Here is a 22,242-nt window from a genome sequence, read left to right on the forward strand (position 1 = left end):
CACAAAGCTTGTTCAATCATGTTTTTATCAACTTAGAAATATAGCAAAAATTCGATCTATGTTAACTTTTAAGGACACCGAGACCATTTTACACGCCTTCATCTCATCACGCCTGGATTATTGCAACAGCCTTTTCACCTGTTTAACCCAAAAATCTATTGATCGACTCCAGACTGTCCAGAACTCAGCTGCCAGGCTTTTAACCAGAACAAAGAAATATGACCACATTACTCCTATTTTAGCTTCATTACACTGGCTCCCAGTATGTTTTAGAATTGACTTTAAAATTCTATTGATCACTTTTAAAGCTCTTCATGGCCTCTCGCCATGTTATATTTCTGACCTTTTAGTCCCATACGCACCAGCACGTACCTTGAGATCCTCGGGCAGAGGTCTGTTGTCTGTTCCAGAGTCTCGACTGAAAACTAAAGGGGACAGAGCGTTTGCTGTCAGGGCCCCGAGGCTCTGGAACAGCCTGCCTGAGGAAATCAGGTCGGCTGAGTCAGTGAACTCTTTTAAGTTCCTTCTAAAAACATACTTTTATAGGAGAGCCTTTCCCGATCATATTTGACTTTATTTTATCCCTTTTATTTTAGTGTATTTTACTAATTTTATATTAATTTTTCATGCTCTTATCTTGTTTTTTTTTGTATTATTCTTTACACTTGTTAAAGCACTTTGTAGGTAGCGCAGTTCTTCCAGGTTGTCACATCCATACGTGCTGTCACAAGAAGGTTTGCTGTGTCTCCCAGCAAGAGCATGGAGGAGATTCCAGGAGACGGGCAGTTAGACAAGGAGACCTGGACAGGGCCGTGGAAGGGCATCAACCTAGCAGCAGGACAGGTATCTGCTCCTTTGTGCAAGAAGGAACAGGAGGAGCACTGCCAGAGTCCTCCAAAATGTCCAGCAGGTTACTGGTGTGCATGCTTCTGTCCAAACTTTCAGAAACAGACTCCATGAGGGTGTCATGAGAGCCAGAGGTCCTCTAGTGGCATCTGTGCTCACAGATGAGAGCGGGTTCACACTGAGCACGTGTGACAGACGTGAAAGAGTCTGAAGACGCCATGGTGAATGTTATGCTGTCTGCAACATCATCCAGCATGACCAGTTTGGTGGTGGGTCTGTAATGGTCTGGGGAGGCATATACTTGGAGGGTTGCACAGACCTCCATGTGCTACCCAACGTTACCCTGACTGCTGTTAGGTACCAGGTTAAAATCCTCAGAGCCCTTGTCAGACCTTGCGCTGTTGCAGGGGGCCCTGGGTTCCTCCAGGTTCATCGAGATGTGATTTAAGTGTTCCCTTCATTTTTTGAGCAGTTCCTTTAAAACAACATTTGAGTTTTATGATTGACTTGTCGCAGGGTGGTGCTTGTAGATGGTTGGTTCCAAATCCTAAAACAATCCTCCTGTTGTATTCCATGTCCAGTATATGTTGTCTGGTTCTGTGCTTAAGGCCTAGCAGTTAACTTGTTCATATTATCAGAAATTAGACTCACAGCTGATGTCCTTACCTCATCAGACTTGTCTTTTTCCACACTGTCCTGATACCTGCCTTGTTGGACGTACAAATTTCCAGTTAATTAAGGAATTTCATAAATTCTACATTTTCCACCGTGGAGAAAGGATGCTGTTCACCAATATCTTATACAGTTCTTGTTTCCTGGTAACGGTTACAAAAGCAGGAGTAGCTTGATTATAGTGCTAAGTTGAAAACCACACAGATCTTAGATAAAATTACTTTTAAAAAAGATAATATACCTTGACTAGACCTCTGGCTAAGTTTGACCATAGTAGCATTTGTCATAGATATGCTGAGGGCACAGTATGCACAAAACCTGTAACCTGTGTATTCCTTGATGAGAAATAGCTTCATTAATACAAATAGCTTACACAATTCCAGAACTATAGCTAATATTAAGTTATAGTAGTTTATCCACCATTAGCTGGCAGCACCCAAATATCACTTACCATATTTGACGAGATCAAGTCAAAATGTTCCCACACATAAAAACAAAGCAGCACCATCTCTTCATTCAAATAAATTAGATCAATTAATTAATTAAATACAGTAACCGATACTCTCCAATGACACTACCACTACTACTACTACTACTACAACTACTACGACTCACAATGTAACTGTAACAAGCCAAAGCTTAGAAATGACATTTAAAATCAAAGACAATTACTACACAGAACTATATATGAAATACATTTTCAGAGGGAGAGGCAGGTCTCCTGTATTGTAAATACAACCTATACCCTTAACCTCATGTTTAACAATTGTCTTTGCCTTGATCCAGCATCACTGCACATCAATCTCTCCCTATGCAGACTGGCTGCTGCCTTTCAAACTACCTTGATTCACACTCTTCTGAGAAAAGGTGCTCCAGATGAAAAAGAAAACCCTTGGCTAATTTCCAACTTTATGTTTTAGAGAAAAATATTCAAAAATAGTCCCCCTCCATACTTTGACATCTTAGAAATAGTAACATAGTACTGTCAGTTATATTATTTTCTGCCAGTTCTTCAAGGACGCCTTGTTTGCCCGTCACAAACATGAAGTCTGTCATTTTCCTTTCATTTTACCACAGGAATAAATGGAAATATTTCAACCAAAGACGACAGTTGTGTATGTGACATTTTTCAACATATTACCAGCAGCAGTGTATGATTGATCAGAAGGTGAAGGCAGAAAAAGGTATCTGTGCTGTTCTACAGTCAGTGGTGGAAGAAGTACTCAATTTTATACTTAAGTAAAAGTAGAGATACCACATGAAAAATAAATAACTCAAGTAAAAGTAAAAGTCATCCAGTATAAACTTACTCAATTAAAGTAAAAAAGTACCTGGTTTTAAAAATGCTTATGTAATCAAAAGTAAAAGTACTACACATCCAAATCTATGGATCTTACAAAACGCAATCTACCTTTATAAATTCACTCAAGGCAGGTTTGAATACAGCATTGAGTTATAGTGAATCACAATAAGGAAAACTGAGTCGCAAGTAGGTTAAGTCTGCGTTATTGCTCTGCTGTTGTGGTAGTATCCCTTCAGACCATCTGGCAGACAGGGAATTGGGCTGGAGTCTGTTCTTGAAATGGCTGATGATCCAGCATCTACTCTACTGACAAACGTCAGCCCCTGTAAATTATAGATATTTTCTATAAATTTATGTTATCAGCTGCATCAGGCCCATTCAAACTGGCTCCTCCAGGTTTCCTTCAATACATTTTCAAATATAAAAAACTATTTATAAAATGACTGGGCTGAAAATGTGATGCTTATTATTTACTGAGATGTGCATCCATGTTGCCCAGTCTGCCCTGCTAATCAGCATTTTAATAGTCAGTGTGAATCCACTGCTTGCCATCTTGCATCAGTCCATAACTTAACGTCACTGTCTTGTTTTAAAATGATGTATGAGGAGTGCCATCACATCCGTGTATGGACTGGTCCCACAGATGTTTCTTGATGTAACGCATTGTCGCAACGAGCTGCAGTTTATAAACACCGTGGGCCGTCGGCGTTTATCAAACGTAATAGTTATGTTTCAGTCAACATTGTTCAGTCACAGTCTGACAAGCAACCAAGACACAGACAGACAAGAGCTGCGCTGCTCAGCTGGTTAGCAAGACAAACAGACAGAGATTCACAGTATCTGCACATCAACGTTAGGCTGCATGTTATCTGCTTGACGTCAGACTTTGAGAGAAGAGAACACGTTTACCTGACGTTCACGCAGTTCACTCTCATTGAATTTTTTCTTTTCTCGTTCCCAGAAGGATAGTCCCTCTTCATCCTCTCATCATAGTTGTAAACACAACCTTTCACCTTTGACATGATAGTGAGGCGGGGCGTCCGGCTCCGCGCGAGAGTGACCTGATTTCAATCACTGCGTATGCCGGTGTCGCATCAGCTGGGCGAAGCTGATTCGTGGCAAGTCTTCTTTACAGGTTTACAGTTGGTTTTCAATGCTGCTCCACTTGCAACACCCTACACTAAAAACACCCAAGTAAACTGAAACTGAAAAAACTACTTAAGTACACAGTGGTGGAAAGTCTACATTCCAATGTGGAATCCAACTGTAGAAAATTACTTCAAAAAGAAAGCTTGATTATGTCCTTTTAATTTGTGCTCATGGCAGGTGAACAATCCCAGTTCATCTATATTAGCATTGAATCTGCAATTACTTGAAACAGGCGCCAAACACCTAATTTTATAACCCATAGCACCACTTAATAAATCAATTAAGTCACAAAAGTAATGTAGGTTGCTAAATACATTACATATCATAATTAAACAGTAAACACATCTTGGTAAAGATTTCAAACTGCTTAAACTTACCCAAAAAATGCTCATATACTTTTTTACTATTTTCTTAAAATACATCCCAACCCCTAACTACCTATCGCACACATGGCACATTCTTACAGGAACACCTCCCTAAGATGCCAAGTAGAGTCAGTTTGGTTGGTTCTGGATCTGAAAGATATAGGGATATGTTAGACGATTTAATAGTTTTTTTTCTATTATTATTATTATTATTATTATTATTATTATTATTATTATTATTATGACGATGTAAAGTTGTCCCATCAAACATAATTTATGCTACATACTCCAGTGCAGTAGGTGGTGGTATGAACCTTTAAAAGTCATCGTTGCAATCCGCCATAAAAATAAAAGGGTTGGTTGGTTTGCTAACCACCAATAAAAGCTGAAGAAGTTTGGTTTGGTTTAGTTGTTCAAGGGTCTGAATCACCGATTATGTTGAGTAGAGAGCAAAGATGGGAGACTCACACGCACATTTTAAAGAAGGATGTTCAACTCTAAATCCGTGTCATATTTTCTGAATAAGAATCAGTCCAAAATATGTGTGATGTTTTGCTAACATGACCTCACAATTTCTACTGTTAACAGGCCCCAAAGTATCAGTCAATACACATCACCAAAGAATAGATGCTTAAATGCCAGCCAGATGAGATAAGAGCGAGTGCTTGTACATCTTACTTGGTGTATAGGGCATGAGGTATCTATTCAAGGAAGCAAGTTAATTGGGAATCTGTGGGTTTCCATCTTGTTTATTGCATGTAGTTTTTACCGTTCAGTGTTCTTCTTCTTTGAGGTTTACTGCGGCTAGTATCCATCTAGTTGCTTTACCGCCATCTTCTGGTGATATCCCCTTTCAATGTCCAGTTCCTATATTCACTTTAAGCATTCCTGTTCTGCCCAAAAAATCAAATAATAATCCTCTGCCCTGCCCACTGCCTCCACACTCTAGAGTAGCTTATGTTTTATTCTTGTGTCCTATTTATTGCAACTCTGTCATCATGTCCTGTCTTGCTCCTCTTGATTAATTTCCTTCTTGGCTTTTCCCTCTGTCTTTGTATATTTAATGCCTGGTAATGAGCAGCTTGATTCTCAACTTCTTCATTTCCCATAATAACCTAATTTATTGTCCTGCCTATTGTGTTGTTGCCAGAGCTACTATCAGATATGAGGTCAAGAAATAATTGCAATACTACAAACCTTTGAAAAACATTACAAGAAACTATTTTAGGTAAGTTTAACAAATTCAGAAAGAGGTAAAGATTTATTTTTCTTCGTTCCTGTTAAGAAATTTACTATTGCATCATTTTCTATATCAAACCAGATGTTAATGTCTTGTATAGGGCCCGATTTGGTACTATTCTCCACCCAGTGTTCTCCCGTGGTGTTTTGTTGAACCTCAAAGACATATGTACAGTTATTCCCTCTCAGTTTCAGATTTTTTTTCTTTTTGAGGTTTATCTACAGTGTGTTTCATCCATTTTATGACCCTGAAAGTAACTGCCAGGGATTCAAGGCTGTTCCTGGACATACCAAAGACTCAAATGAGTCAAAGGAAATACCTAATTCATAATTTCTAAATTTGACAGAGTCATAATTTGTGCATTTGAACATGTCAAAGTTGAAGGTGCTTTGACCTCACCGAAGTGAGACGTGATGGCCCGCAGGCCCCCAGGGTCTATAAATGTGGCCATGGCTGCAGAGGACCACACCACATGATTCCCATGCTTATTACCGCAACTTGGTAGGTGGCTGGCCATCTGTGTCTGTGCCGGAGTCAGTGTCTCTGGACATATGTTTGTGTTTTGGAGGCTCATAATAGTGTTTTCTCTATTATGCTTATACCATCCAACATGATGGTGTCCTTTTTTATTACATGATACGTAGGATTAATGCAGTATATTGCCCACCAGGTTTGAAGGTTTAATTACCCATGCAGCCACATCACAGAATTCCCTTTGTAATTACTAACATGACTGTTTTGTCTGACTTATGCGGCCGTAAGCTCTAAAGGTTTTTGTTTTGTTTGTGTGTCTTTATTTCCTCATTAGGTGTTGTCAGTGCAACTGCTAATCTTCCTCAGGTGCACGGGTGAACAAAATATTACAAATATAACCATATGCACACACATAAACATACACATAAAACAGTAATAAAATCAACAAGATACAATTTCTGCAGTATAATCAGCAGTACTGCAGCATACACATAACTACCTATTCTGCAAATACAACAAAACATTGTACTTCCCCACTAATATTTTGTCATAATAAACTATAAAAACATGTATCAAGATGAATAGCCTGGTATCACGTGGTTCACCAAACTGTAGTATTACAGCTTTAACTAATACTCAGTTTCCATCAATGCAAAATATTTGGATGTCTAAAAAGTATATACTGAATTGGAAAAAGCTAATACATTTTCACTGTATAATTTTGTGTAGCGTATTTGCAGTTTGTTGTGCTGTTCCGTTGTGTTGTTTTTAATTATCTTCAAACTGTGCTGCCATTTTTGCCAGGACGCTTACAATGCTAAACTCACAAAACTTTACTTCCAAAATAAATGCAGTTGTTAATTTTTGTACTTAAATTTGACACTAAGTGGTCATCTCTGCAGAGGGACGCATCATGTCATTAGTGAACTATTAAAATATATCACTAGAGGGCAGCAGAGGATGTAATATGCAGTATAATACACAGCCACATGCACATGCACTTTCCTTAACTGCCAATATGTCAAGAGGAACTGGATCCAGATGTGCAAGAATGGTATTAACTCTAATGACTTTATTCTACAATTTTCCAAAATATGTGTACTAGCAGTTGATCAGTCCTAGCATGATTAATTAAATGTTTTAAGGTTATCAGATTAGTTTTTTCTCCATTTTGTATTTCTCTAAACATTTTCATGAATAATTCTATGTTTCTCTAAGCCCAGAATACCGACCACATAACCCTGCCCCATGCCTGCACAGTTCCACCAAGACCTGTTGGGGGAGGAAAAGGCTGGGAGGTAGCCCAGTGAAACAGGGTGGGTGGGGGGGGGGGGGTCATCAGGAAGTTGGAATGTGGGTCCCTGTGTGTGATGTGATTGTTAGCAGAAACGTGTCAGCCCCAAGCCCGCCGCCACCAACCCACCACCACCACCAACCCTGAGCCCACAGCCCTGCTCAGGTTGTGAAAGTAGGGCTCTGTACGTGAATATGTATGTGTGCGTGTGTGTATCTGCGTACACGCTATATACCTTTTAGGCCAGCACTGCCACAGAGGCCCAGATACATTATCATTGCCTTTTCTAGTGGAACAAGGGTAAACTCATTCAGGAGGTTGGGCACGGTGCAGACCACAGGCCCATGTGCGGCGAACCCGGGCAAAACCATACTGCATTGGGAGAGAGTTTACAACTCTCCATCTTTATATAGAGAAACTGAAAGACAGAGGAGGATGGTGGCTGAGTGGGAGTGTTCATGCTCCTCACCAACAAATGAGGCATCAATCTGTATACATCACTTTCCATCATCATAATAACCTAACCTGCAGTTTTACCAGTGTTAATGGTTTTTAAAAGATATCTTTGTCACAGTGCTCGTTTTTGTGCTCCCAGTCTTTAAGGTTAAGCCATGTAATGCTGTCAGTTCCTATAATCCAGATCATAGATTCCAATACAATACTATATGCCAAATACATATTTTGTGTTATGTTGCTGGCAGTTTAGATATTTCTCAGATCAAGGGGTTGGACTTGAAAGGTGCAGCCTGTGTATTATTTAGCTTCTACTATCATCTAGTAACATTTGTCTCCTCATTTGACAGTGGAATGTTTGCTGAATATACAAACAGCTGAGTGCTGCCTAGTCATAAGCAACAGAACTTTATCCACACAAGAATGAGTCATAATATTCCTTTGTTTATGTTTTAGAAATTGGTTATAAAATCCACTCCATGCTTGTGTTATTCCCATTAATAGTGTAGAGTGCAAATGAAAACACATTGAAAGCAATCTTTAAAATGAAGAGACTTGAACTCATGCTTATTCTATCAAATTAGGCTGCTCCTGAGTACCACCCAGAAAAGATCTAGCCTAAAGAAATGCAATCTCTGCAGATTTGTTTTCTTTCTCTCCTTCTTCCCCCTTTCCTCTTGTCTGGCTCAGCTCCTAAGAGCCAAACCATGGATTTGTTGTCAGCCACAAACCTCACAGATGGCCTTTGGTGCGGAGCATCTGGGCAGGCTCCCCTCCCTGATCCAGGAGTCCTAGCTGGACCGGTGGTTAGCCACACCAGCGCTTTCACCTGCCTGTCTGCTGAAGTCTCACCAGACTTTAAGCGGCTCTAAATAAGCGGTAACATCAAACCACACAGTCAATAGTACTGGACAGCCAGGAGGTAGGGAGCACGTATTTAACCCCAGCATATGTGCATGTGCTTGTGTGCGTGTGTGTGTGTGTGTGTGTGTGTGTGTGTGTGTGTGTGTGTGTGTGTGTGTGTGTGTGTGTGTGTGTGTGTGTGTGTGTGTGCACGCGCGTGTGTATTTATGTATGTTGCCTGTTGCACTTGCACAAAATTCACAAGAATACAGCACCTCTGTTTTTTTTATTTTAATAAAGTTTTTATTCACCTTCAACCTAACATATCACTCTAGTTTTGGCACCTTGTTATTTGTACCTGGATGAGTGGTATTTGTAGTTCTTCAAGAGGAACTTTTCATGCCACATGGTGTGCTGGGTCACTGGCAATGTGATAATTGTTTTTAACCTGTGATGTTATTTGACTTTAGACATTGTTTGCATCCAGTGCTTTGATTTTAATGCGGCAGATTTACCAACCCAACCAGTCTATAGCAAGAGCAGCGGTGACACTATTTAGATGCGACTGGTCAGTACACTGTTGCTTACTTCCTTCTGTGGGCAATGCATTGTATGTCTTCCAGACTAAATTTAGATTTTATGCTCCAGAGTAAATACTAATTAGCCAGCATGGTCACGCAACATGTTGAGATTTTTTTTGTTGTGAGGACAGGTTTTATGTACTTTATACATACAGTATACATAAACAGGTTCTTTGAGAGGCTCACTATATTTTACCACAGAGAGGATTTGATTCGGTTACTAAAGTTATCTTCCGTCATTCATTTTCATCAGTTACATCATTTTTCTTTCCAACACATTCAAAGCTCTTTTTACATAATAATTTGGTCTTGCTGAACTTTACGGCAGTAGACTTTTGACACCACTCAGCTGCTCTGTCATGCAGACTAAGTGATAAAAAATAATGCATTTATGCAATTTCACTTTTTAAGCTCAGTCACAGTGAACATGTTTAAATTCTCAGAGTTTTTGAGGGGGCTGCAAGCAGGAAATATGTTGTGTTATTTGGAGTAAAAGAGGATATAATGTTACTATGACTATATGTATGCACAGTATGTTTAAATTATGTGTATGATATTTTCATGACACATGGACCTTCCTTTTTTCATTTCACTTCATTCGAAGTTTCGCCTCACAGTGTAATTTGTATTTTAGCAATGGAGCTCATTTGTTTAGTTATTTAAAGTCTTAAATGGGTTCTTAGCACATGATCTCAAAATTAGGATTTACCAAACTTATCCAAAGGTAGCCTAAAGGTGATGTGTTTTTGTTGTGCAAATATTGTAAAATGGTTCCTTTCTTTGTCAGTTTAATTCACTTCCTACTGGTATACACTGATTCGTGATATATTTTAATTGTCATTTAAATGATAAATGATCAACCAGCTATTTAGTTTCAAACTCTAATTGTTAAATTCTATTTATCTTTTACTTGCACTAGTTTTTTTTGTAATTAGCGTGTCAAATGGGCCTTTCTTTTGTGCTGTGGTGCATCAGCTGAACTTTAACCCACCCTGCACAAAGGATTTATTTTAGACCACTTGTGTGATTAAACATGCGCTGTGTTCTTTTTCTTTCTTTTGGGGATTTTATTTATATAAGAGGATGTTAACCAGTGTGCTGTAACGTTCATAAAGGTACTTCACATTTGGAAACACTTTATCTTTATTGCAATCCATATCAAACAATATGCACATTGGAATCTCGGTTGATAGTATGGTCAGAAATTATTTACCATCACTGTGGATGTTTTTAACAAACAAGTTTCTTAAATTGAGTTACGTGTCTGTTTTCTCAGACACTTTTAACATCAGCTAAATTTGTCCTTTTGTTTTAGTGGCCACAATTACGACATGTTTTATTTTTATTAGGTTGCTATTAGGTTGCTGTTAGGTTCATCTTCTGTTTAGCTTTTTGTTATTGTTTTTGTCTTTCATTTGCGTGATGCGCCGTTAACTCGACTGTTCTTGGGGGCAGCAAGTTAATTATAGTCTGCGTGAAGCTTTCATGCTGCACCTCTACATGCACGTCATTTGTTTGTGAGGGTTGACTTTAACTGTTTAAAATGATCAAAACATTGCATTTTTGGTTGTTGACCCGCTGTTTTGTTTTTTTTCCCTTTTACTTGCTTATTAGGCCTTAACATCGATTTCAACGCGATCCCTTCCTCTTATTCACAATTTGTTTTATTAAAAAAAAAAAACCGAGCAGGATTTTTTTCACATTTGACACTTTTTTTATTTGGTATTCTTCCACCTCAAACTCATGTGGACGAATATAATTTATATCTCCTAAATTAGTTTAAATGCCAATTAGGCTATATTACGAAAAATGTAGAAGGCGTGAGCAAGATGTAAAGCGGGTGAATCTTGACCTCCATGATGTTATAGACTTCTTAGAGGGAGTTGCAGCTTTATTATAAATGATCTCACAGCAACTAAAGTTTCCTCCTCAGTTCTGGAGATGTGAGCCTCATTTAAATTTAATTTCTATTGACATAGACTGCATGCATTTTTAATAATTTCGCTGGTCAATCTCTCGATGTGACGGTTTCTTATTCCTTTCATCTGTACTGTTTCTGTACCTGTATTTATCATTACATTATTTTTCATGCAATAACGCTGTAATGTCAAACAAATTACAGCTGCAACTAAAAACCATTCATGGTCAAGGATCTTGGTTCTTGGGCCTATATTCATAGTCACATTTGCACTCAAAGTGCAATATAGCAGAGTTCTGCCTTGTCCAAGTTCTGCAAAGCCTTAGTTATTTGTGTTGATACAGTAATGGAGAAGCATGTCATTCGGAAGTCCTTCAGAGCTCTCTCTTTAGCTGTGCGTGTGTTTAAAAGAGAGAAAAAGAAAGGTTCCCTATAGCTTACAGACTCAGCAAGACATTCACTCAGCATAACATTTTATGTGAGACTGAGTTCAGTGCCTCGTTTAGCTTCGTTTTCTTTCAAACTTCTTTCTTTTTTCGAACGGTTCAACATAACATAACAGACGTTATTGTCCAGATATCGAAATTTGAGAAACTGTATAGTGTTTATTGTTAGTGTTAACTAATGATGTTCCCACCGTTTCCAGGAAGATGTTGTTAAACAAAGGCTTCGAAGCTATTTAGAGGTTGCATTCTCAATATCTTAAAGATACTCAGTTAATTTAGATGTTTTCGAATAAAATTTCTACTACAGAAAATAAAGTAATTTTAACTGATACAGACTACTTCCAGCCACTGTTTTTAACACCAGATTCACATGTACTACTGATTTATCATGACTCTGCTTCTTATATATTGTGAAGTTACCTGTCATATCTACTGAAGAAGTGTTGATATTGGCAGCTTGCTAACGGACAAACGCATGAATGACGGGGAAATTAACTCCATGGGCGCGTGCGTAATGAGATATCAGCCTAAAATGCAAATTAGACGTTTTGGTGCGCACGCTGCAAAAAATGCCACCTTTAGCGACTCGTATTCTGTCTTTCTCTAAAATCAAACACTATGCATTACAGTTGTGTTAAGTCTGTTGTTTCCAGTGTTTTTGCTTGTTTCAGGAGGAACAGCCAGGCAGAGTTAAGCTCCATCCATTGGAATTACAGTTTAAGAACAACGCTTTGGTCAAATGGTCAAATGTCAAACTGCAGCGCCGTCGAGACTGATTTCGACTTTTTCAACATGTAGATGCAAAACTGAAAAGTGTCTATTTTTGGCAGCGCGTGGTTTAGTGTCTCTTTGCACTTTCACCATAAGGTCAGCTAAATACGCCTCATGTCTAACCAGGCATGGTCAGTGCAAACATGACTCTATGCAGTTTGATCTCATAATCTGGCGGTTTGTTATAATCTTTATATGTCCGAATCTGAGGTTTAGTGTCATGTGAAACGTCCGCGGTGTGCAGACTAAACTTGTGTGAAGCCACAGGCCTAAACATAGCCTACGCTGACTGCCCCAGGTTTATGGGTTTTGTTTTGTTTTCTGTGGAGACATTTGCGTCTTTTTAGCCTTAAGTGGAAACAGTTATGTATCTTGCTCTGCGGGGATAATCGGATAGTATAAGGTCATTCATAACATTCTGTTAACATAGCAAACAAGCAGCTTGAGAAAACGGATCGTTAGCTGGCATTCTTAATTGCCCAGTCACTAATAGATAATAATACAGGCAAAATCTTATGGTCGGTTGATCAATTTATCGTAATCATTCCTTCAAACATAAGCAGAGACATGTTGACCTCCACTATCTGATGGTGCAGCTCTCAAATTTAAATTATGTTTAATTAAATTGATCCCCACATTATCTGGAGGCTAAAAGAGGGAGAGGACGATGTTGCGCGTAATGGCGCATGCAGCAGCAAATATCAAATGGATTCCTTTCACCAGACTGGGATTAAGGAGAGAAACCGGGGTGGGGGCCTGGAAGGAATTATTATTTGGGGTATAAACCAAAGCTATTCCTGCGCAGACTGCTCCCCCATCACCCTCCACCCCCCCTGATCTAAGTCGCGGACTCAGCTTCCGCTTCGCTCGGCTGGTCATTGATGCACCCTGAAGGGCTGGAGAGGGAGCGCGCGCGAGAGAGAGAGAGAGGGGGGGAGACGTAGAATTGACAAGGCTAGAGACTGGGAGAGAGAGGAGGGAAGAAGGAGGTGACGGACCTGCTCCTCGGGGAGTCGGCTACAGCTTACTGCTAGGTGCTATCAGCAGGGTCGGCTCACAAAACGGTCTTCGGCTGTAAAATGCACAATACGGCACCGAGCAGCGCCTCGTAGCTGTCACCCAACTCCGCGCGGATCTCCACGGTCGCGGCTCCACTCGTAGAAGAATCTGGACTAACTGTGAGAGGGGAAAGGATTCATGGAGATTCCGTGCAGCCTCATCGCGCAAAACGCTTGGATTATCTGATTTGGGACGGGGACTTGGACATTTTAAAGTCGAGACGGTGCTCCTCTGTTGTGCCACCGCCGTGCCATAGCCTACGACGTGTTGTTTTTGTTGTTTTTAGGTAAGCTGATACTGCTCTGATTCGGCTATGTGTGTATTCATTGTGTTTGCAATTCATAGCGGTTTACATCGTAGCAGGCTATGGGCTACTCTACCTTGCAGGAATAACGGACACCGTCTGAGAGTAGAGGATTGCTTTTTTAGGAGGGTTTATTGTGTTCTGGACATCACCACGTCGCGATATAACAATAAAAGGTCATGTCTTTTGTTTGGGGAACTGTAAAAGGAAATAGTGTTTCCTAAAAGCGAGGGCTGCTTCAATGTGCAGCCTCATTCTCCTAAAATGAGTTAGTCACATTTATAATGTTGGGAGTACTCTAGACAGTACAATTCCCTCTTAATTAATAATAACCTAAATAGTTAATGACTGAGAATCTTCACAGACATCTAAATAGTTAATAGCCTAAAATAAACTATATTTCTGACAAGCATCTTGAAACAAGCTATCAAACTTTATTAAACCCAAAGCTTCTTTGAACAATATAATAAAGCAATGTTCCGTTTATTATGCTGTTACTTTGAAAGCCTTCAGTTTTAAACTAAGATGATATGTTAATATGTTCCTTTTAAGTAGATTGTTTTTTAATGCTGACACCAATTAGCTGTAGTTATTAGCCTGTGTAGCACACGGCACTTCCCGAAAATGTGTAACTTTGTGGTCACTACAGTGACAAAATGATGTTCATCTGTGTCTGCGTGTGTAACTTATTCGAATCAGTCCCTAACAGTGTTAAAAAGGAGGTCTAGCCCCACACACTGACATCTCTGTTTGGGTCTTTCAGCTGGGACAGTAGTTTTCGGAGCTGCGGTCATGGCGGACCAAGAGGAGACTTTTACCCTTCAAAACTCTCCCGGTGGTTCGGATTCAAGGGAATTACAGAGCGATAATAAATCAGAGAAACAAAACGGGACCTCGAGCAAATCCCCATCATCACAGACAACTTACATTCAGCAGGTCAGTATCAGTCAGGCTGTATAGGCCTCACTCTCACTGCTTAAGGCTACAAGCCGAAGCTGTTTCCACGGACTTATGGGGTCACATTCACTTTTTTAAAAAAAGCATTTCTATATATTCGTCTGAACATATAGCCTACTGCACGTCGTTTTGGTTGTTAAATACTACACAAAATCCTAAAGGAAATGTATGCCAATGGCATGGAGTAATTCTACTCACTTTTTTATTAGTATCTAGTATATATTTATTCATAAGCATTTCTTTATATATATATATATATATATATAAGCATATTACTTTTTATCTGATATTTAGTCTCTTTTCTTTGTCATGCTGGGTTGCTCAAAGAAACTGACTGAGGAAATGTATTTGATAGGTAAAACCATCAGTAAAGTTTCAAAGCAATTTTCACTTGTTTTTAGACCAGATTTTTTTTGCTGAATAAGAGACAATACTGATAAATTCTGTATTCTGTAGTATATTAAACGTCAGACATTAACTCTGGTTAACTTATTATACAGTATATTGTTGGTAGTTTAAACGTGCATGCTAAAGGCCCAACAGGTTTAACACCACAGAATGTCAATGTGAGTACACCCACATCTTGAAGGGTTACATTTTCATGACATTATTGTTACATGCCCTACGTTATTTATTGTTTTGACTTGAGTGTACAACAACTCAGTTGTCCAACAGCATGTTTCTTGAAATGTTAAATTAATATTTTACTTCAAACCACTGTTGTATAATAAGATAATAAGCAGGGTTTATAGTTTCCCTTTGGCAGCTGAAAAAAATGCTTTTGACAAAAGGCCATTAGACCAACCAAGGCTTCAAAACCATGTCATGAGCTTGATACCTCTGCGTAAAAGTCAGGTCTATTACGGCCATGCTGTGAGCACTATGGACACTAAGATGCGTTATTTTGAAGGGAATGGAGGGGATAAAAGTCTACCTGCACGAGAGGGAACTCTGGGCAAAGTTTCACGAGGTGGGGACAGAGATGATCATCACCAAAGCCGGAAGGTAAGAGGACTACCTATAAAAACATGAATCATTATTATGACAGGAAAGCGCTAATCAGAACAAGTGGAATTAATGACTGCATGGCTGCTTGTTGATAAGGCCACCCACGCAATTATTTTATATGAATTTTATCTAGGGCTATAACTTAAATGTATAGGCCCGGATGGAGTTTTTTTCTTGCGTGGGAATTTGGAAATATGCACCATGAGGAACTACAGAGCATTTGGTGGACGCTTTAGCGCTCTGCAACATCGGGTTGGCAACATCACGAGTGCACATCCTACATTTTAGTCTGGGTGGCCCTTGGGGAAATGCAATACCATCGACTCATCAGCCTGAGAGAGCAAAAAACTGTCCTCTATTTCTTAAAATCCATTGAAATAAACTCATTTAGGAGCGTATGTTCTGCCATTTGCAATATTCTCTCTGTATTTGCTGTATATTTGTATGTGTAATTGTACACAGACACGTCTTGCACGAGTTTAATCTTGCATATATGCATGACTGCCGCTGGTGTCTGCTCATGTCAAAGTGGCCTGTGCCTCAGATGTGTGGGTATTGTAAATGATTAAGTATTTATAAGTGAACACAACTACATTTCATCGTGCTCTCCAGTGCGGGTAGAAGACAGTTCTCTGTTCTCTCACAGCTGCATAAAGTCTCCATTATATTCCCGTCAGTCATTTCACTCCTGTTTTTTGGCATGAACTGATATTACACAGCATCTCCCTCATCCTCGGCCCTTCCCTTTGACTCGCGAGACTGCTTAGCCTTACTCACATTATGTGTTTTTCTACAGTATGACAGCTACCAAATATCCAAATGATTTACTAAACGGAAATCTGGCCCATGGTGAAAAACTTTTTTACAATGCGCAGGTCGCTCTCAGGCCCAACGCCCTGCCCTGAAAGTAGTCTTCACCTCTCCAAACCAAATAAAGACATCTATTTTGACATTTTAAACCACCCCTGTAAGCATGCGTCTATAATTTAGTTTAGTGTGCAAATTAGAATCATGCAAGTTTTTTTTCAGAATATATTTGTGTTCATTCACAATTTTGTAAAAGTTTGTTAGGGATGCTTGTACCCACTGAACGTTGGAAAATGGCTAAATTGGATATGAATTTCAGTGATTTCTTCTACAGATGAGAAAACCATGAAAACACACCACGGTCTATTTTTGCCTGTAGTTTTATTTTTTTTTCCAGTTTGACAGAAATACCATATAGCGCTATAAACTGTGTTTTGTCCTTTACAGGCGAATGTTCCCCAGCTTCAAAGTGAAGGTCACGGGATTAAACCCCAAAACTAAATATATTCTCCTGATGGATGTTGTTCCTGCCGACGACCATCGATACAAGTTCGCCGATAATAAATGGTATGTAAAACATAACACAAAACACATTCTTAAGAACTTTTCCTTGCAGAAACAAACTCTTCTTAAATTTTACACATAGGACATTTCACAATAATGGGGGTCATTGATTTGGTGGTCTCAGCTTCTCTCTCTAGAGTTTACTCCAACAGGAAATTTTATATCGTTGTCCTGATTGACGAGAGTCGAAAGAGAACATATTAATTCCCGAGAATAATGAATTCTGTATTTTATAATACTTAAGAAATGCATTCAAGTGGGAGAAGTGTTTCTGTCGCAGCTGACATTTCGGTGTTGAATGAATGGTTATGACTTTTCCTATAGCAACCCCCTATAGTTATACCAGCCTGTATGTGGATTGTAACAAGGCTGTATTTCACAGTGGGGCATAAACACGGTTATTTGTTTAGTGTCAAGTCGATCTCTAACCTTGGCCAGGACTGCCTTGTTTGGGTCAGCGCCTTTCAATGAGAGGATAGGCTACTCAAAGAGGATAATCACATGCCAATACTGCCGATAATGACCTGTCCAAAGCATGTCCTGGAACTAATTCTTCTCTTGATCTAACTATGTTGGAAAACAATGTCTACCAGCTCTAATCTGACCTCTGACCAGCCAAAATCAACTTCCCAAAGTATTATACACGATGACTCTGTAGGTCACTTTTTGGGGGGCCTAGACGTTTAAGGCAACTACGTAAATGTCCGATCGACTGAGAATCTTTATGAAGAAACTTTCCACCGTTTGTTTTTTTTTTTTTGTTTGTTTTAGATTTTCCTTTAAATAATATGCATTCATTTCAGCTATCTCTCTAATTTATATATTTTGATAATGAAATAGCCTGCAGATGTTTGTCTAACTTACAGTGTGCAACGAGGACACGTCCACCTACATTAGCGCCTGTATAGCAGATAGCTGGCATATGGGTGTCAGTCCGAGGTGTTACAGTGTGACTGTGTTGCATTAATTCAGGTCTGTGACCGGGAAGGCAGAGCCCGCCATGCCCGGCAGGCTATACGTTCACCCGGACTCTCCTGCCACTGGGGCGCACTGGATGAGGCAGCTCGTGTCCTTCCAGAAGCTGAAACTGACCAACAACCATCTGGACCCGTTCGGACACGTAGGTGCCTAGGCCTATCATCTATACTATTTAACCACATATCTGTGTGTCTGTGACTGCTTTAATAACCTGCTGCTGCACTGATCAAAGTCCGGGACATCTAGCAGGGAGGGGTGTTGCTGAAACGCAAGTCGTCCCTTTCTACTTACGGAGGCCTATAGGCCACTTTTTACTTTTTACAAAATAAGTGCTGTTTTCTACAGCTGGCCCTTGACTAGTGATTGTCTTTTGTATGAAAATCACCAGATAAATCGGACACAATCGATGAAATTAGACTCACACAAAGCGGGATTTCTGACAAAGGATAGGGTGTGACTATTTCCTAAGAATTATTGTTGTTGTTGTTTTTGTTGTTGTTGTTGTTGTTGTCTACAAAAAGTTCTTTGTTTATTATTTGAATTGATTAAAATTTTACACAGCTATTTAATTTAAAGGTCATCATTTAAAAAAGGGAAAAAAAATACAGCTTCAATCCCCCCTACTTGCTTGTAAAAAACTGTGATTTGCATGATTAGGCATCATTAAGGTTGAATGGTGTTTGTTAAATTTACTTAATTTAATAGACTAAAATTTCAGGCACTTCTCCAGCATTAGGCCCCATAAACTCACTGACCTTGTGTAGTTTTGGTTGTGCTTAACAGTTCTATTTATTCATTGGAGACACTTTGAATATAATAAAATAGCATATTCTGTGGTAATATGAAATTACAGGCAGTTCATATATTTTTGCTACTTTCTTTTTTTAAGTTTTTGTTCTTTCAAATGTTTCCTTAAAACCTCCTTTAGTTTAAATTTTTAGTGATACAAAAACTATGCAAAAGAATTATGTCTTTGCAATACAGTGCACATTGGCCGAAGAAAGAAGGTGTGTGTATATACATGCACAAAGATGATGCTGTTACAAAGTAACATTTTTTTTACTGCTAATGATGTGTTTAATTCAGCCAGGCTGAACGCCTAATTTTGTAAAAATATCATCATTTTTCTTTTTACTGTCAGGCAAAAGTAATTATTTTTATTAATTTCATATAAACCATTAAATCTAAATAAGACATGTTAAAAGGACCGGATATTGGATTTCCTGCAACAAAAAATTTAAAGAAATTTTTAATTCAAATAAATCCTGATGTCCTTTTGAAAAACAAGAAAAAGGGAGGTGACTTTGCTGCACAAACAGTTGAACATTTAAAACTGTAATTACCCTATGGGGATAAATTAAGTTGAATTTGTGAATTGAAGTTGTGAATTTAATTTAATTGAGTTTAAGAGAAAAACATGAATAAATTGACAATGTGAATTTACATTTTAGATACTTTAAATATATAACTTTCTCCTTAGAATGCAATTTACCAGTCGTCATAATGAAATCAATGCAATACAGTAATGTTCTGATGAGTCTGTGAAACCTCAATTTCTGATTCTGATTTTCAATGATGAAAATCCTTTAAATGTTTGTTTCCAGCATCCTGGACCCTCTTTGGTACTTTTTGTTGCCCATGTTTATTATAGCACCCCCTAGATGTATTAAAGTTGTAGACCTCCTGGAAGTCAGCTTGCATAAGTAGAGGGGAGCAGTTGGGCACTTTTTAACTAAACGGAAAGAGGCAATTGCACCCCCACCCACCGCCTCCCTCACCAGTGCGGGACTGTATGGTACCCATTTCCTAACTTTAACTCCTCATTATTCTACACTGCCTATCTGGCCCCAGGCTTTGTGATTCCTGTCTTACCCAAAACAGAAAACATCACTTACTTCATCAACAAATGGGCCTGTTGGCGGCAGGTTTTCATAAAAGTTGATGGGCACATTGTGGCCAAATTAGATGTCTTGTTGTAGAAACGGAATAGACACACAATTAGCTTTCTTACTAATAGGCCCAGTCATTAAAGGAAAACACAATTATGAGGTTGGCAAAAGGTACACGAATAGCTGTGTGGTTTTTAAGGAGATTGGTTAAGACTGAGGAAAAATGAAAATGAATGCTAATGTTAATTAGACGTGTTAAACTGAATAAGGTTCAAATTTATTAATATATGTCATTAGGAGGCGGTACTAAAATGTGTCTTGTTATTATGTTATAGTGATAATGTTTAAATTTATTCCAATCATCAAGGCCACAGAATGCAGATTGACAATTATTTACATAGCTGGAGGTACTCAGTGTAATGGGGAATCTAAAATGAGAGTCTTGTTAGACATTCACGTTTACCAAAGCAAAAAAGGAATATACGTTTCCACACACACAAGCCACTATCCATCCACATGGCACCTCTATGGATTGTTGCCAAAGCCGAGTTGGTGAAATGACACTGGAGCTCAGTCGGAATATGAGCAGTGTTGTAAATTTTGGGTTAAAGAACATTTCTGATTGGTTGCAGTGGTTCTTGGCTCACCCTCTTTTGTGCATGGGAGACAGCACCCTGGGATTCATAAATGAAACGCTGGTGGCTGGCCAGAAAATATATTCCATCAGCTTGTTGGTCCAGCTGGTAGAAATAACTCGTAGATGATTTATAATTACTAGCAGTGAGACACGAGGCCAATGTTGCTGGTAGATTGGACCAATTTAAGATGGGCCTGGGTCATTTTTCTCTAAAAAAATGTCTGGTAATTAGGCACACGTCAGCGGACTGAGCAGGGCTGAGTTCACCAGCTCAGAGTTGTTGTAAAGGAGTCTGATAGAATTTAAGCCTCATGGAGCCTGGGTGTTTGTATAGAGTTAATTGTGTAGCTTTGATTTTTATTCAAATTGTATACATTTCAACAGTACAGTGGTATATGTGTAATGTCAGAAACATAAAAGAAAAATGCTGCCAGAAGTTTTAAGTGACATAATGTTAGTTTTGAACAGGATAGTTTCTTTTATTTTTATTGATATTTTCAGGCAGAAGGAGTGGATTATCTCTTGGACGACACATGTAATGGATTACATCTGACATTTATGTCAGTTTTTCCAGTATTTTACATATTGATCATAACTTAGTCTTTGGGGAAGGGTCAATTTCACCAGTTTATTTTGTTGACAGTTGCAGTCAAGGATTTTGTGTTTTGAATATGGTTTCATGGTGAAAATATATTTGATTACCATGGTAAACATGCATGTCAATAAAACACAAAAGTATTTTTTGAAAGTATCTAATTACATTTACTCAACCACCGTACTTAAATACGTTTGTGAGATATTTGTTCCTGTTTACATATATATAAATCCACTACATTTATTGGGCAGCTACAGTATAGTTAGTAGTTATTTCACACAGCTACTGCCATTCCTTCACTCTGAGGGAGGGCCCAGCCTCTGCTCAACAAAATCATGACTGGTTTGCTGTCCTGGCTCCACATGGTGAAAGGAGTTCCCTATTGACATCAGGACAACAGATACTTTACACATCTTCTGTCACAGACTAAAAACTCATCTGGTCAGAACGCACCTTGGCCTATAAAAAATACTTGTTCTCTATCTATTATTGTTTCTAAATGTAGCACTTGAAGCAGTTCAGTGTATTTGATGAAGTTGATGTACTTGTAATTTTGGGATACATCCACATGGTTCAATGCATTTATTGTTAGTCACTTTGGATAAAAGCATCAGGTAAAATGAAATGTTCACAAGGAACATCTTACTTTACTAAAGTTAATTCAAATTAGTTTCACTCTGCTTACAGAATGCATCACTTATAATAATCCATTAGTCAGTAGTATATGCTACACAATACGCTGTAAGGGTGTATTCTTTATTAAAAATACTTTTTTGACACAAGTTTATTTTGAAGTTAATTCGTCTGTACTTTTACTAAAGTAAAACTTTAAATGCAGTGTTTTCACTTCTAACAAAGTATCTTTATATCAGTAAAGGTTGTAAATACATCTTAAACCACTGCACAACAGCGCTACTTTGGACTCACTGTTAGTTAAGCGAATAAATTGGTGTTGTTCCTAAAAATCATTTGTTTTTGTGTCAGGTTTCATTCAAAGCTGCAGCTTTTGCGTTGCTCTCCCAAACAACTCACAGAATATTTTTCAGGGTTATTCATCCCCCCCCCCCCCCCCCCCCCCCCCCCCCCCCC

General features: G+C 38.8%; 1 protein-coding gene and 1 long non-coding RNA gene across 3 annotated transcripts in view; one reads left to right on the forward strand and one right to left on the reverse strand.

The window, feature by feature from the left end:
• LOC123982143 overlaps positions 1-3,852 on the reverse strand; it is a 76,691-nt gene extending 72,839 nt beyond the window's left edge. The window contains exon 1 of the long non-coding RNA XR_006827911.1: positions 3,731-3,852. This is a non-coding gene — a long non-coding RNA (uncharacterized LOC123982143). The remainder of the gene's footprint in view (positions 1-3,730) is intronic.
• A 10,658-nt stretch (positions 3,853-14,510) lies between these two features.
• Positions 14,511-22,242, forward strand: part of tbx5a (T-box transcription factor 5a) — a 16,503-nt gene continuing 8,771 nt past the window's right edge. The window contains exons 1-4 of one of the 2 annotated variants that reach the window (XM_046067192.1): positions 14,511-14,672; positions 15,586-15,680; positions 16,938-17,057; positions 18,027-18,174. In XM_046067192.1, coding sequence (XP_045923148.1) covers positions 14,511-14,672; positions 15,586-15,680; positions 16,938-17,057; positions 18,027-18,174 — 525 coding nt within the window. The remainder of the gene's footprint in view (positions 14,673-15,585; positions 15,681-16,937; positions 17,058-18,026; positions 18,175-22,242) is intronic. The other variant, XM_046067193.1, reaches the window with a different exon arrangement.

Source organism: Micropterus dolomieu, linkage group LG13, assembly GCF_021292245.1.
Source record: "Micropterus dolomieu isolate WLL.071019.BEF.003 ecotype Adirondacks linkage group LG13, ASM2129224v1, whole genome shotgun sequence".
In the NCBI taxonomy this organism is placed as follows: Eukaryota; Metazoa; Chordata; class Actinopteri; order Centrarchiformes; family Centrarchidae; genus Micropterus; species Micropterus dolomieu.